Source organism: Denticeps clupeoides, chromosome 16 (assembly GCF_900700375.1).
Source record: "Denticeps clupeoides chromosome 16, fDenClu1.1, whole genome shotgun sequence".
NCBI lineage: Eukaryota > Metazoa > Chordata > Actinopteri > Clupeiformes > Denticipitidae > Denticeps > Denticeps clupeoides.
In genome coordinates this window covers 5,020,201-5,035,971 of record NC_041722.1, presented here as the reverse complement: position 1 = coordinate 5,035,971, position 15,771 = coordinate 5,020,201, and the positions used below count along the sequence as shown (strand labels likewise).

General features: G+C 46.1%; 1 protein-coding gene across 8 annotated transcripts in view; it reads right to left on the bottom strand.

Annotated features, from left to right (window-relative positions):
• Positions 1 to 15,771, bottom strand: part of znf536 (zinc finger protein 536) — a 158,489-nt gene that overhangs the window by 38,893 nt on the left and 103,825 nt on the right. For all 8 annotated transcript variants that reach the window (XM_028955734.1, XM_028955735.1, XM_028955733.1 and 5 more), the window contains exons 4-5: positions 14,796 to 14,954; positions 7,644 to 9,383 (exon numbers count right to left, since the gene is read on the bottom strand). In XM_028955734.1, coding sequence (XP_028811567.1) covers positions 7,644 to 9,383; positions 14,796 to 14,954 — 1,899 coding nt within the window. The remainder of the gene's footprint in view (positions 1 to 7,643; positions 9,384 to 14,795; positions 14,955 to 15,771) is intronic.

Sequence of the window (15,771 nt, the reverse complement as noted above, 5' to 3'; positions counted from 1 at the left end):
CCAGGCTTGAGAGTAAGTATGGTTATTATGTCTGTGTGCTTTTTGCATGGTGTACCTCTGCAATCGCGAACCAAGTGTTATTTTATCAGTACAACCCCTCGGAGACCGACTCCTAACATCTAAGTGTGCCTTGGGAGGAGAAGTGCGGAGCGGGGAAGAATCCCTCAAACGGCGGCGGGGCAAAACAAACACTCAAATAACGAGACAAAGGGGGGTAAAATAATCATAAAAATTCATATCGAAATAGAATAGGTCGGAAGGCCAATTTGTTAGGCATAGGTTTTAAAACTGCAACACATCGTTGTGCGCAAAGTCAAATCGTCACTTTTTCCTTCTCTAACTCCCAGGCTGCATTTTCTAATAGAATGAATAGAATAATTGTTTTGTAGTTGTTAGTATCACATATTCCTTTCCACTTCTTTTCACAGGGAACTTGATACTTCATTCACCCCTTTTTCTGTTGGAAATTATGAAGCCTACATCATCAAGGTATTAGGGCTGAGTGAGTGAGAAGGAGAGATTATGAATCCTTTCAAAGGCTTTCAGCGCGGGAGAAGTTGATATCTGGGAAATTAGCAGGGGAAAAATATTTTTAGAGATCTCACAGCTGCTGAGAGCGAGCAACAGGTACCATCCACTGGGTTTGACAACAGCTATTACAATTAATTGCTCTTTGAAAGTAGTATTTGTGCTCGTGAGTGACAAGGTGCTAATTCACCTCGGTACAAGTTAAAACGGTAATATTGAACATGTGAAAATAGCACCTCGGCTTCACCCGCCGTACTGAGCATCTCGTGCCGCACGGTGAATACCGCCGCGTAGCACCAACACTGTCTGTCATCACTGAGGCTGAGAGAGAAAGACAAGGTTTTAATCACCAGAGAACCTCCTCCTCCTTCTCCCCCTTCGGAAGCGAGTAAGAGAGGCGGAGGAAGGAACGTAGACGAAACCTGTCCGAATCTTGGCGGGGGTCGGACACGCCCACGCACAGGACACGCTGTGTTCGCAGTCACTTCTCGACTGCGGAGAACACAGTCGTCACGGTCGGTCTGACAGACTAGAGCTGACCTTGGCGACCCCTGCCTCATCACTACGGGAAGGCCGACGCGGCGTTGCCGGCTGGTACCGCGCCGGCGCGCAGCTGCCTCGGCTGCAGTCTGAGCGGCATCTCTCTGTATGCTAACAGACTAACACGGGCCATATCAGTGGTAATTAGCCACCTGATGAGGACAGTATTATTGGCAATTACCAGGTTTCATCCTAGCGAAGTGTTTTAAGTGCGTACATTCCGTCTCAACATGAGGGAGAAGACGGTTGGGGGGAAACAACAACAACAAAGGATGAAATCAAACCGTCTTTCAATTTTAAAGAAGTGCTGGCAGTGCATTCTTATCTCCCCTTCTCCCCCCCCATAATATTTTATTCTATGAATGAATTATATTGCATATTGAGAGCGCAAGGGAATGAAAGTGTTTGCATGTGTGTGTGTGTGTGTGTGCTGTGTTGAAACTATACCTGTTTATCTGTATTTGGAATGCAATAACAATGCAATGCTGCCGAAGTAAGAAATCTTTACAGTGTTTAATTAACACTGGACTGAACAGATCTGATCACCGGTGGATCTCTAAATGAAACAACGTAATGTTGTCAACCGAGGGCCAAAGATGGACTTACATGGCTGGGCTGACTACATTACAGGTAAGCAAAATAAGAGTTTCTTGATATTGATATTCATCACCAAATTCCACAATTGGTCAAAATGTAGTTTTGACTTTTAAAATAGTTGTGACAGGTGTGAAGATTGTATTTTCCAACTACCACTTAGCGCTGCACCATAGGCGAAGTGTGGCAGTTTCTCTTGTAAATGCCGAAGAGACCTTTGACCATACACTAGTGAACAAGGCCTATAACACCGCACTCACTGGCAATTCGAAAACAGCGCTCTTGGTCTAAACCACCTTGAGTAAAAAAAAAAGGAATTGAAATTCTAAACTATGCAAACACGTTTATCACCATTTTCAGATTAATGATGGTATAGAAATATGAATGTTACTAATCACAATATGCATGCATGTTCCTCTATTTGGTGACGAAAGTGCATCTGTGTGGAAGTGTGTTATTTGTGTCTGTGGTAGTGAGGGGGGGGGGGGCACATCTGTGCGCTGTGGAACTGCTCGACCTGGGCGTCTCGGCTTTCCGCTGGGCGGCGGGAAAGCAGAGGAGTCGCTAATTCCAGCTCTGATCCTGTGCATCTGCGCACTCCTCCGCCCGGTGCCGGCACCATATGTTTTTAATTATCATAATAGCTTTAAAGAACCTGTTCAGAGGAACACACTCACACACACACACACACACACACACACATACGATCCTTTTATCACCGCGCTCCGGGGCGGCCCGGCACTCAGCCTGACAGGTCCGTGAGCGGTGGGCCTGGCCCGTGACCTCCACGAGCCCAGGATCAAGTCCCACACAGGCAGAGGGTCCGATCTGCTTACAGCTTCCTAACAGAGGTAATTGGCCGCCAGCGGCAGGAACATGGCTTACAACTACGCAGACAACCGACTCACAGCTTCTACCCCAGTGCTGCCCTCCCAAGCACCCTGTTAACCAGCCCCCGCCTCCCCAAACCTCCACCATCATCAGCGAGAAGACTCCTGCGAGCCCAGGCGAGCAGACTGACTCTGTCGGAGACGGCTGTACGGAGAGGCTAAAAATACCAGAAGGGTTTGAATACATTTACGTTTTTTTCTACATTCTTCCCCTCTTTCTTGGGTTTTTTTTTTCTTCTCCAACATAGTTTGTGTTCCTGACAGAGGCAATCTGTGTTCTGCTTCCTTTTGTCTTTTTCCTCTCCCCGATTCTCTCACTCCTCCCTCCTCCCTGAGCTCTGGCTCGTCCTGTGTGTTGCATATTGTCAACGTATTGTTTGCTATTCCGGCGTCTTTGTGCGCTGACAAACCCAAAAAGGCTGCGGGGTGGCAGGCTTACCTCTCATCTCTTCACAGGAAAAAGTATACACCCATTTGCAGCAGACGCCATACGGCTCCTGATCGGTCCGAGGCTGGAGAAACGTACATTTGCCTTGTAATTCCACCAAACTCACAACGTCCTTCACACACATGGAACAAGGGAACAGTAGGGTTGGTCTTCCACCAGGGGGTGTCCTGCCCTAATGAACTATCCTCACGAGGGTCATAAACAAAGCCCACCTACCACTGGTGAAACACATACAGTACTCAGGGCTGGTGAAGGAGTTGGTTCTGAGCGTCTAAGGACAAGCGGGCGCATCTAGTGCTGCCCAGAAGTTGCGGGCGTGTCACACTGTCCACTGCCTCCGTCTCCCATTAGAGGCAGATTCTCATTTGTTGGGGCCATCGAAAAGAACAAAACAAGCCATTTCTCGCTGTGGCTAATGGATCCATAGCAGGTGAATCAAGATAAGAGTTTACATAGCAATCAGCCACAGCAACAACCAAAATGTAAAAAAAAAAAACGGGAACGAGTGTGACCCAGAAGCAGTGAACCCTTCTCGTGGCGGTGGGTTAGGCATGAGAGAGAGGGATCGATCGCAGAGACACAAACAGCAGAAGGGGATGACTGCGAAGATCTCTCCACTACTCTACCATGAGAGGTGCTTCACTCTAAATGAAAGTGTTTTTCTCTCTTGTCCCCAATGTGCTGAACCTCTCCTCCCTCCCGAGTAACCCGCACTCTCCAGCCTGCCAATCTCGCCCACTGGGCGCAGAGAACGTTCTTTTGAACATCGCAGGCACACTACGGACGTGCAGGAAGCACTTGCAGCGATTTTGCGCCAGTATACTCACATCATTGTGAGCTGGGCAACCCCCATCTTTGGTTAGCTGTGACCTAGCCAACTGAGAGATAAATGTACATTTTTGAAGTATGCTGAACTTACAAACGATGAGCATAAATCATATTCAGTTTCATGAGAGTAAGTGTTGGTCATATTTACCACATTTTACGCCACAACACTTAACTGAGTCATATACACAGCCTGGGCCAGATAACAGACCTGTCCCAGTTGTCCATTCTGTTCTGTACATATGCGTGTCACAATATATCGGAGATATTTGTATATGACAATTGGCCAGTGGAGCAGCTGATACAGATCGGGCGCCGACACCCCGCATCAGTGTTTGAATCAGTTGACTCAGATTTATTAAAAATGATGTGAATAATTAGAACAAATGAACATGAACTGCTTCATTTAAGAAACTGTGGACGTGGCTCAAGGTTTAGAAAAAGCATTTTTTTCTTTGCATTTGTATGATCTGAACCAGTATCGACACTGATTAATGACATTAACAGGACCTGCACATTGGTGAACTTAATACATTTTCAAACACAAATGTCATCCTGTGTGCTGCCCAACGCCATCCCTAAGTCTGACTCTGGTTGGTACAGAACCCGGAGGCAGGGGCCAGTGGATGTATGGTGAAAGATGTGCTCTCGACATGACTGGCTATTGATTATGTGATACACTTACACAATGAGCCGGGTTCACAATGGCACACGGCCATTAGGCTATCTCAACAATGCATGTCCAATCGACTGGGCCATGGTTACACAGACATGGCAGGGAGGCTCCAACACGAGGCTGAGCTCTGACAAATGAAGGCGGGCTACATCTTCATTTATTTTCTTTTCACCCCCTTCCCTGTAATTTAGTTATTTATGGTGTTACAGCAAGTCCTCTCCTAGGTAAAGCCGTGTGTGCGGGTGTTCTTGGTGCACTAATGAAGAGCGAGGTACTCTGGACGCAGCCTCCGCTCTCTCCTCCCCAGCGTGGGCTCTGCTTGCTCACTCTCTCTCTACAGGCCCAATTCAGCCAAGGGTTTTCAGATATTAATGATTTATGCACTATTTGCATACAAACCTAATGCAAAGCCACTTCAGATAATCACATTTGCCCAATCCGAATTGAATTTTTGGAGCAGACCCCCCCAGCCCCCCACCCCCCTCCTACCCCATGCCCAAATAGTCCCTATAGGTGACGCAGATGGGGGAAGGTGTTTGGGAGAGGCATTGTGCGTGTGTGCTGGGGGACAGGGGAGGTGCTGTTTTATAAAGACACAGACCTGAGGGACTGTAATTGATGTGCTCTTAATATTAATGCGTTGGAATGATCCGCCTCTTCCCTCCTGCCTGGCTTGCGTCTCAACTCCTCGTGTAGGAGTGCAGTTTGTATCTTGGCTTGATTTCGCGTGATGCATTGTGAGCACTCTCTGGCTGGGGGAAAGCTGTTTACTGTACTCCTGTCACCTCTGTATACTTGTGAGGTCTCTGTATGGATGTTGCCAGGAGACTGAACTTTGTAGGGGGTACAGCTTGGCTCCTCTCCGCCGGGAGTGAGAGGAGATCATTTCTCATACACATATACCCACTTTGTACATACACATGCATTGTAATGCCATATAAGAAGCACTCACACTGGTGTGGTGAAACAGTAGTAACTGGTTCAGTGATTGTGCGTCGGGCGTAATCCGAGACACAATGGCCCTAAGAAGACAGCACCGATAACCAGCAGACAATACTACACTTTTTTCCTTCCTTTAGCTCACAAACACGCACACTCACACACAAATCTTCTTAGTTTCCACATTGTACTTCGAAACGGCACACCAACACCGGCAGCTTCCCACACATAAATAAAAGCCTATGCCTTATTTCCTCGTCACCCATGCTTTTACATAGATTAGTGAGGTGTGTCCCCGCTGCCACACTGTAACTGTCAACACCGTCTCAGCCCTCAGCTAGCAGTGACAGGCCAGCAACTGAGACATGCTTTAAAAAAATAAAAGAAGCAGTGGGGGGGGACAACAATAAACTTTTGTTTAAAAGACAAAGCCTTATCTATAAAGGTCAGGCTTTTTCAGCACGTCACAAGGCTACTTTTCAAATGCCTTTTGATTAAACCAGGACATTACAACACAAGACATTCACAAAGTAGACAAAAAAGTGGCATTCATTTTCCTTGGTTGTGAATGACCCCCTCAGAAAATTAAAAATGCAACAGGTCCCTCCATGACAGACATATTTTCCATAACTGAAAGGTCAGCGGAGGCATGAATTGTTAATGTAAACTGTTTTGACCAGAAACCGAGGCGCCCACTGCTTTCTTTTCAGCACTTTGTTTTTTTTCCGACGTCACTTATATTAAAACCAAATGAGAAACATGTTAGACCAGGCCAGATCTCATTTAATCCTGCTCCTTCATGCCATTTAAGCATATTTTTACTGTTCACTTTTTATTATCAGATTATTGCAGAAGGATAGTGTACAATGGCGCAGTGTGCTGAGAACATTTTATTTCTAATAAAAACATTATTATAAAAAAAAATAAAAAATAAAGGAATACAAAAATGTATATTACCATGATTGGTTTATTTTAAAAAATAACTTTTAAAATATGTCAAATAGCACCAACTAATGTGATAAAACATTGTGAATCAACGCTCTGTTTATAAGAGCTTTAATTAATTTTCTGTTACTGGGTAAACTACCTAACTTTCTCTGATTTAATATACTCAGTGCTTAAAATGTATTTGTGCACATGAGAAAAAAAATATTAAATGAACTGTATTCTCTGTGAAAATACATTTTTCATTTCTATATCTGTTTGCAGTAAGAAATGAGAGGGGGTAAAAAAAAAAATAATAAAAAAAGACGTTTAGAGTTTAACATTAATTAATGACTGACCGAGAAAGCAAAAATGAAGTTACATTCAGCTAAGGAGGATCTGGGAAGGAAGTGCTTGGTCACATGGTGGTAAGACACTCGCCTATGAACCAGAAGACCCAGGTTCAAATCCCACTTACGACCAGCGTGTCCCTGAGCAAGACACTTAACCCTAAGTTGCTCCGGGGGGGCTGTCTCTGTAACTACTGATTGTAAGTCACTCTGGATAAGGGCGTCTGATAAATGCCGTAAATGTAAATGCCTCTGAAGGAAATTGCCAGATAGTCAACACTGGAGGATGTTGAGTCAAATTTCGGCCTCTGGTTGGTCTCTCTCGACCGGTAATACAATTCTCACACTCTGTGTTTTCTGTTACACTTGTCCGCTATTTCTGTTCACGCCACTGCTCCCCTTCCTTTTTTATAGCTGAAATTCCAAAAGGGCACTCCGAAACACCGGAGTCTCGAGGAGCGGCAGTAACCTTAGCGGAATCATGAAAGCTGACAGTTCATTTTTCAGCGGGTCGTACATCTTTGGGTCTTATAAAGTAATGGGCTTTCGGGAGACGGGCTTTATGAAAGCTAAGATAGTTAAGCGGCCGTGTTTGATATGACGTGGGGAGCAGAGGGTCCTGCTCTGCTCTCTGCTGGCAGGATTATTCTCCCTGTCAGGGGACAGAGAGAGGAAGAGACGCTCCAGCTCAGGTAATATCATCTAGGAATAAAGATTAATCTGTTGCTCCGTGCCATGGCCGATAGGTCCTAAACTTGCTTGAAATAAGGTAGAAATCTGTTTAGAGCAAATCACACTTTTTCCTCTGCAGGAAAGAGGAAGCTGTGAGGTTTTTGTCACTGTCCTGACTGTCTATGGCTATCTGTACATGTGTGTCGTACCCTATAGTCCCTGTGTGTCAGTGTGTGAAGGAGACAAGTTTCACTCACCGGAAGCTTCCGCTCTCTTGTTGCTGCCAGCACTGCCGTTGAAAGGGGATAGGTTCTCGGAGCTGTAGGCCCTGAGGACAGACAGCATGTTCATCTGTTGCTCGAGGTGGGCCTGCTCAGGCTTCTGAAGAGCTGGCGGACCCCCGCAAGATGAGAGGAGGCCCAGGCCGGCCTGCTGCGGCTGCCATTGCTTCTCCAGGGCCGGAGGTTGAGGAGGAGATGGGCCGCTGCGGAGGTTCTGGCGGCCAACTGGGGGCTCGGCTCTCAGCATTTCCTTCCCAGACAGTGGAGACTCGTCGCGCATCTGCATGGCCATGGGCATGCGATCATCATCTTCTTCATCCATCTCCATCTCTGTCTCTTCTTCCTCACCCTCTGCCTCCTCTTCGTCATCCTCATCGTCATCGGAGCGCGGTGGCTTCTCGGGGGTGCAGATGGTGTTGTTGTGCCCTCCCCTGCCAGTCTCTTCCCCATCAGACTGATTATGTTCATCTAGAGCCTCCATCTCCTCACAGGAGGCCTTGTCTGAGAGCTCATCCATGGAGGCACCACCCCCCAGGGACTGTCCACCCACTTTGCCTACCGGTGTCTGTTGCTGCTGCTCCAGGAAGCCCAAGGGGCCCCTGGTGGAGCCTTCAAACATGGGGCCAAACGGTTTGTAGAAGTCACTCTGAAAGGCACCCATGGGTCCTCCATGTGTGGGCTGATCCATGTGGTTCGACCAGGCGGACTGGCTCTTCATCTCCATGGACTCGGGCTCCCTCTCCCTGGAGGAGGCTCCCTCATGATGGTGCAGCAGGGCCAGTGGGGGTGCCAGAGCTCCTTTGCTGATGTGGGTGAGGGAAGTTTCGACTGTCAGGCTCTCTTTGCCCTCCTTGATGCCATGACTGCGTTTGGCCTTGCCCAGGTGGTTGGCCTGCAAGTGCAGGGCCATCAGCTCCATAGAAGCAGTGGAGAAGGAGCAGAATAGGCAGCCATGCCAGGCCACGTTATCCTGGATAGTGATTGATGAGCCAGGCAGGGACGCAGTATCAGGCCTGACGGACAGGTCTAAAGGCTCGTACTGGGAACGTTGCTCAGGCTTCCTTTCTGAAGGCTTGTCATCAGATAAGGGTTTCTCATCAGCATTGCCGTTACCCTCACCATTGCTTCTCTTGGCCTTGGGCTCACCATCCAGGCTGTAGTGCTGTGGAGTCTGGGGCTGAGACTGATTTTCCCGCATGTCTTTCTCCTTCTTCAAGGAGCTCAGAACAAAGTTGTCCATGAAGGCCTGGAGGGAACCCTGGAAGTTCACACCATTGCCCACCATGCTTTGATAGGCCCTGCCCAGATCAGAGAAACTGGCTGGGCTGTCTCCAGTGGATGGAGCCTCAGGGCTCTTCAGGGTCTCGGAAGGTGTTTCTGCAGCCAGACTGTGGCGGTCTCTCTCCCTGTCTCGTTCTCTCTCTCTGGGGGACATCATCCCGGGTGGACCCCACTGGTGGGGCAGGAGCTGCCCAGCTCTGAAGTCCAGGCTGGCTGGCATCATGCCCTTGAAGACTCCGCGCAGGACATCAGGCCGGGCGAAGACCCCACCGCCAGTCTTGCCATGTTCTTCCTTGTGCTCGGCTGATGAAGAGTGATTGGCAGAGGGGGTGCTGCCATTTTGCCTCTCGCGATGGTGGCGCTCCAGGTGATACTTGAGCGAGGCAGACTGGGTGCCAGCGTAATCACAATGAGGGCATCTGTAGGGTTTCTCACCTAATATTAGAAGGGTAAGGGGAAAAAAGAAGACAGAAGAGAGAATTGAAGAAAAAAATAGAAAAAACTTTTAAACCTCATGTCCAAGAGACTGGTCATTGTTCATCACCCAGCAAGCAGTTCATCACTGTGAGTTGACGGAAGCGAGGGGACTCTCAATACAGGTCGATCTGGCTCGATCCAGCTCTACCGAGTGAGCCATCACTCACATCAGTACAATAATAATAAAAAAAAAACACCATATGGTGCCTTCAGTCCACTACAGAGATCATATTTTCAGCTGACAACAAAACTGCCTGTATGTTATCTCTGTTTGCATGGGGGGAGTACATGCTGGTGGGGGTCTTTGGGCCTGGTGTACTCTCTCTCTCTCAACTGCCTCCTTTTCTCTCTCACTCGGCCTTGTTTGCTGTCAGGACTCTGTCGTGGACACTCTCTATTTGCAGTTTATCATTGAAAAGATAAATCACAGGCTCCAGAAGCTTTCTATTCCCAGTGGAGAAAACTATGACCTCCAAGACCCAAACATGGACGTTGAAAGCCCTTCATAGAGGGTCGGGGAAAGAATGTAAATGACACAAATGCACATATGCGAAGCATATGGGTTTTTTTGTCGGCCCTAAATGCTCTTGTGGATTACTGTAGCAGAATAGCATGAAAAGCACTGCAGCAGGGAAAGCCAGTGTTAGAGAACTGGAGGTTTTGTTGATTTCTTCATCACCCACTAACTGCCAATTCAAATGTGGGACATTTTACTTTCATTAGCACGATAGGCAAGGAAATCATGAATAATGGCCACTAAAGTGCTAATGATGGGGATCTAACATGCACTCATTGGCCACTTAAAGACTTTGTATTTTTGTTCCTTTCTCAACTCATCAGTTACACGTATCCTAGATCTCATGTATAGTTACAGGCTCAGACTACTGCTGCCCGGATGCAGAACACAAAAGGTGTCTCAACATTAAGTCACATAGTCCATCCTTCAACCTTCATGCCTCCTGGGATAAGAAACTAACCACAGATGAAGGTCTAGAAAAGAGTTTCCACATGAACACAAAACAATACGCACTCCATGTGAACAATAGGTAGATCAAGGGAACGTGTTTCTAATAAAGTGGCCGGTGTGGTTTGCAGCAGCAGCTAGCAAAACTGAATAGCAACATAATTCTTTGTCAAAGGATAAAATCTATAGTCTAAACATGATAAATTCAGTATCTCCATTGAAAATGCAGGAATGCTAATACATATGCGGTGTAGAGTATTAAAGCCAGGTTTTCCATCAGTAAGCAATGAACAACACGAACAAAAGGGAAAGAAATGCTAAGCTTGATTTTAACCATGGTGATATGCCTGGAATTAAATGCTTTAGCTGCAGCTACAAAGGAGAATGCACGAAGAAACAGAAAAATCCTGAAATAAAGGGATGTTTGTCAAGTATTGTGTGCGTGTGTGTGTGTGTGTGTATATATAGCTATAAAATGTTTAGATTGTACACATGGAAACCATTTTTAACCGGGGGAAAAAATGTTGCATTGTTACGCAAGACTGAATTGAATGATTTAAGTCTCGCTCTGTAGTAAATCATGGATATAATTAGCAAATGGCATACTGCTCAAGTAATTTATCATTATTTGGAGGGCACCATTCCAGAAAAAGACTCGAAGATCTGCAGACCCACTGCACAGCTCCCAAATAAAGGGCCACAAACATAAACTCAATACAGTATTGATACCAGAGAGGGAAAGGAAAGATGGAGAAAGGCAAAGAGAGAAAAGAAGCAAGAGAAACCAGAGCTGTCTTTTATTCTTTTACACAAGAGTGCGTTTGAGGCTTGTATTTAAAATAAACCATACAAGATGAGCTTTTAACCCAATAAGTGCTTATCCTCTAAGCAGGATAACAGGGGCTTGGCCTGATTTAATAAGGAAACGTCCCTGATGCAAATGATCATTCTCAATTCCTTTAACTGGACAAAATGATATTCTGGGCCCAAAATTAGAGCCAAATTAGAGTGATCTGCTTCTTTCCCCCTTTTTTTTTCATTTTTATTCATGAGACTGTTGATGATCCAGAGACACTGTTAAAACGTAGACACACAAAAACACACGTGTGGATAAGGGTGGTGGGAATCTAACAGGGCGGTTAAAGCATACAGTGGAGAGCTGCTTAAAAATCTAAACAATGCTTTGCTGTAATCAATGTTTATAATGTGCTTAAAGGAGTACGTGAGATAGACTGGGGAAAAGAGAAAGAGAGAGAGCGCATGTGTGTATGTGTGTGTGTCAGTGTGTGTGTGTCATGTTCTTTGTGGACCATTTGGGCTCAGTAAGACATCTGCTCCATCATACGTCAGGGGCATGTGTGACATCTGGGGAATATACTGTATCCTGCCTTGCAACATTACACACAATTTACTGCTAAAGGTCATTATGTACCCGTTAATCCACTTTTAATTGATATCCGCACAAACAGCACAACCTCTGAAAAACAGAATGGTTTTCGCCCATGCAGAGAGGTAGAGAAATGATTATTTTTCATAATTTAAGAAACCAGAAAAAAAAGAGAAGCACGGTGTTCATAGCCATAGTTGATAGACTGGCTTAATAAAAATTGGGACAAAAAAAAAAAACCCAAAAAAGTTACATATCAAATTGCCATCTGCTCCAATTTGACAGGCACAATCTAAAATGCAGCAGGCTTTGTCTGAGAATGGTACATATCCATTATCATCCCATAACTTCTGGCTCGTGTTTAGTTATTTATTTATTTATTTATTTCAAACCAAAAATACATTTGGTAGCTGCACTTGAAGGAGTCCGACGCAAACCGATTTCATCTGGATTTGTGCGATTTGTCACGACTCCACAGAAACCACTCAGAACAAACACCCAGAGCCTGTTCAGAAGGGCAATTAAAATAGTTAATAGATATGACATACTTTAAGATGAATTTCCATATGGCTTATCATAATAGTGAAAACGCAGATCCGCGTTCCGTGGGGAGCGAGCGGATTGACTGGGGCGCCTGTTCTGGTTTTATTTGGACTGAGATTTAAGGCCCAGGGTAACAATCCCAAATTCCCCACTTTACTGCTACACGTCAGTTTACCCTTAAACCACACAGTGTGCTTCATCTAACATTTTTTTAAGCATGGTGCAACTTCAGAAAACACGTTAATAGATCGGGTTTCACTGTTCAGTTCATGACATTCCAACGTTCACATTGATGGCTCCTGCGAGGACGAATCTTTTCCATCACCAAGGTTAACTCAAAGAGATTTGGCCCCCCGCTTCGGTAATAGGTGGCTTCTTCCCACCCTCAAGTTATGTTTCGTCGCTGTCAAGAGCAAAGACCTTTTTTTTTTTTTTTTTTTTTTTTTTACACGCAGCTGCTTACTGCTAAATACTGCCTTGTCCAGAAGGGGACAATCTGTGTTTCTAATTGCTGTCACTGAAGCCTAGATTCATTATGTGACTTTCCCATTAAAATGTGAGCATTAATTTGTATAATGAAATATCACCCTCTGCAGTGTTCATTAACTATGGCCCCACACTGTACGCCGCACAATGTTAGCTACCTAGAAACTGTGCTTAATTTCGCTAATGGATATTTTCCCACTCAGTGTTCGAAAGGAAATTAATACTGTAACATTAGCTCTTTAACTTTTAGAGAAATTTAAATTCCCCCCGTTCCTTTCAACAAAATGTTAGCGAGTCATTAATCTAACATTGTGTTGCACAATGCGATGGCCCTTTCAGTAAGCAATGCCATTGTGATGCGCAGGGTGCCGGGATATTAAAGGCCACTTTTCTGTCATATGCGTGTCAGACTGTGTTTATGTCAAGTAAGGGCGAGCGTTTAACGCCAGAGCGGCGCTGCGTATCGTAAAAAAGAAGCGCTCTGCGTGATGAACTCTGGAGGAAAGACGCAGCGCACAGCTTGGGAAAGCATCAGGAGCGTACGGCGGGCGTGCGGCGTGGCGCGCACCAGAACCTCGTCCTTGCATACGTCAGCGTGTCAGTGAGTGAGTGTGTTTGCGTGTGTGTGTGTGTGTGTGTGTGCACTCGCGAGAGTGGGTGAGTTAACGGAGGCCCGGGGACCAGGCCTCTGCATCCTCTCTGCTGAATTACGGCCCTTTGGGGGACCCTTACCCTCCACTCAAAGCGAGCATAACTCAACCTCCCTCGGTCACAAGCATATTTCCCTGCTCCCACTTCGGGGTCCCCTGCTGCAGCGATCCTGCCTTTAACTCCGTTCCCTGCGAGTGCGGTGAACGCGGTCGGCCACTGACGGCGCACTCGGGGAATCCCAGCGGCGAGTGCCCGGACCCCAGCCTCTCCGCACAGCCCAGAGCTCAGAGCCGAGGTATGTGCTACTTATTAACCGGGACGGATACACGCTGGGTGGTCTCTGGGCTCCGCCTTTTAAGTGCGGGGCGAGGAGGGGGGAAAGAAAACAGCAATTGATTTCCTGAGCTGCCAGTGATTTCCATCTTAAGTTCGGAGAACACACACCATACCTTTACCGGCACCACGCTGATCCCTTCCCCCGGGGATTTTTAAGGATAACGCGCTGGGTATCACTCTGGCCCTTGTAAGGGCCACTTGCAGATGATAAATACTGAGCAGCTGTGAAAATTCCCTGCGGCCCTGAGACCCCCGTCTATCCCGTTTTTATGAACGCTGAGACCAAAATCTCACCTTATGAATCACAGTCGAATAGTAAAGAAGGATCCCGCACTGCCCCAGTTTCTCCTCTCCTCTACATTTACAACACTTTACATTCCATTGCTATTCAATTATAGTTAAGTTTATACAATGAAGTTTATTCTAAATGAATAAATATCTACTAGTTTTAGAATTCACTGCATGCTATATTACATTTAATAAACACCATTGATGATTAATTTATGTATTAGTTTATGTAATGTTTTGTATTGAGTAGTTGTGAATGTACCCTCAGTACCCTCATGTAACCTCAGTAAAATAGTTTTCTCATTAGTGTATTTTGTAATATACCAGAGATTTGTGACTGATGGCTTTTTACAATTTCAAGCTTTACTTTGTGTCTTACTGATACTTATTGGTTCTTTCTTAGATTAGGTGCTTAGTTCATTATCTGCAAACATTAAACAGGTTTACCTCTCCCTTTTTATTTTTTTTCCATCTTCTACTGCTTTACGGCGAATCATGTCTCAGTATACGCTGCAGTGAACAAGGTGCTTGTATGAGGGTAAATTCTCTACGAATCACCACTGTCCTGATTAAAGCTCATTAAAGCTTGAATAAAGCTGTAAAATTCCAATCAGGAATCTGTTATCTTCTGTCAAACAGTTTTTTCTGCTACCTGTAGTTTGGTCGTTTGGGTGTGGCTGCATTGTGGGTAAAACTGCTGGTTGGAAAAGCTCACCTGTATGTATCCTCAGATGAACTTTCAGGTGGTGAGAGGTGCGAAAGCTCTTCCCACAGTAAGGACAGTCCTTCATGGCCGAGCCCACACTGCGCTCCCTGTGCTGGGTGGAGGGAGGCTGCACCGCCGGTGCCGTCTTCGCCAGGTCATCTCCCACATCTGAAATGGCGAGAGAGCCCGAGCAGGAGCGAGAGAAGAAAGAAAGAAAGAAAGACATAAAGAAAGACGAAAGAAAGGGAAAAGGGGGGATGTTTAGTGTTACTTCTCCAACCAGTCATGTGTCAAACCATTTCTTTTTTCCCGCTCCTCTGTCTTTTTTGCCACCCAAATCTGCTAACGCCACACAAAGTCAAACACTTCAATGGGTTCACGTGTGCTGCTATTTTTCCCACCCGTTGCAGGCTGACAGAACGCTGACAGTTCATAAGCTTTTCAGGCTTGTTTGGAGACGTGGGTCCGACCCCCCGCCCGCCTGCTCCCGCGTCTGAATGTTTTATCCACGCTATCATCATCGTCAGGGTAGCATATGGCGGATTGTGTCGGAACGAACAATACCGAAAAGGAAAGTGCGATGTCAGCAGCGGGGCCTTGTGTTGCCGTGGTGCCCTGGTTTTGACAGGTTGACGCCGCTCTTGTCGGAGATGTGAGGGGGTGATAACAGCGACCTTGCCGTCATTGTGTTACCCTAATGCCAATACATATATATACCAATAGTCTACGTTAATAATATAATAATAATATAATAATGAGCCTTGCTGAAATCAGCAACGGTGTAACATCATGGCTTCAACAACAACAACGGCACCCTGATAAACTGACCCACATACCCCGGCCCAACGCGGACTCTCCGCCCGCGACTGTGTCACAAGGCGGTGGCTGTCTGACCCACTCAGGCACGAACGCGGACGGAAATGGCATTTCTTTATTTCTTTTCCCTCAGCTGCGGCACATGATACGCGGTGTGTGTGGGGCGGGA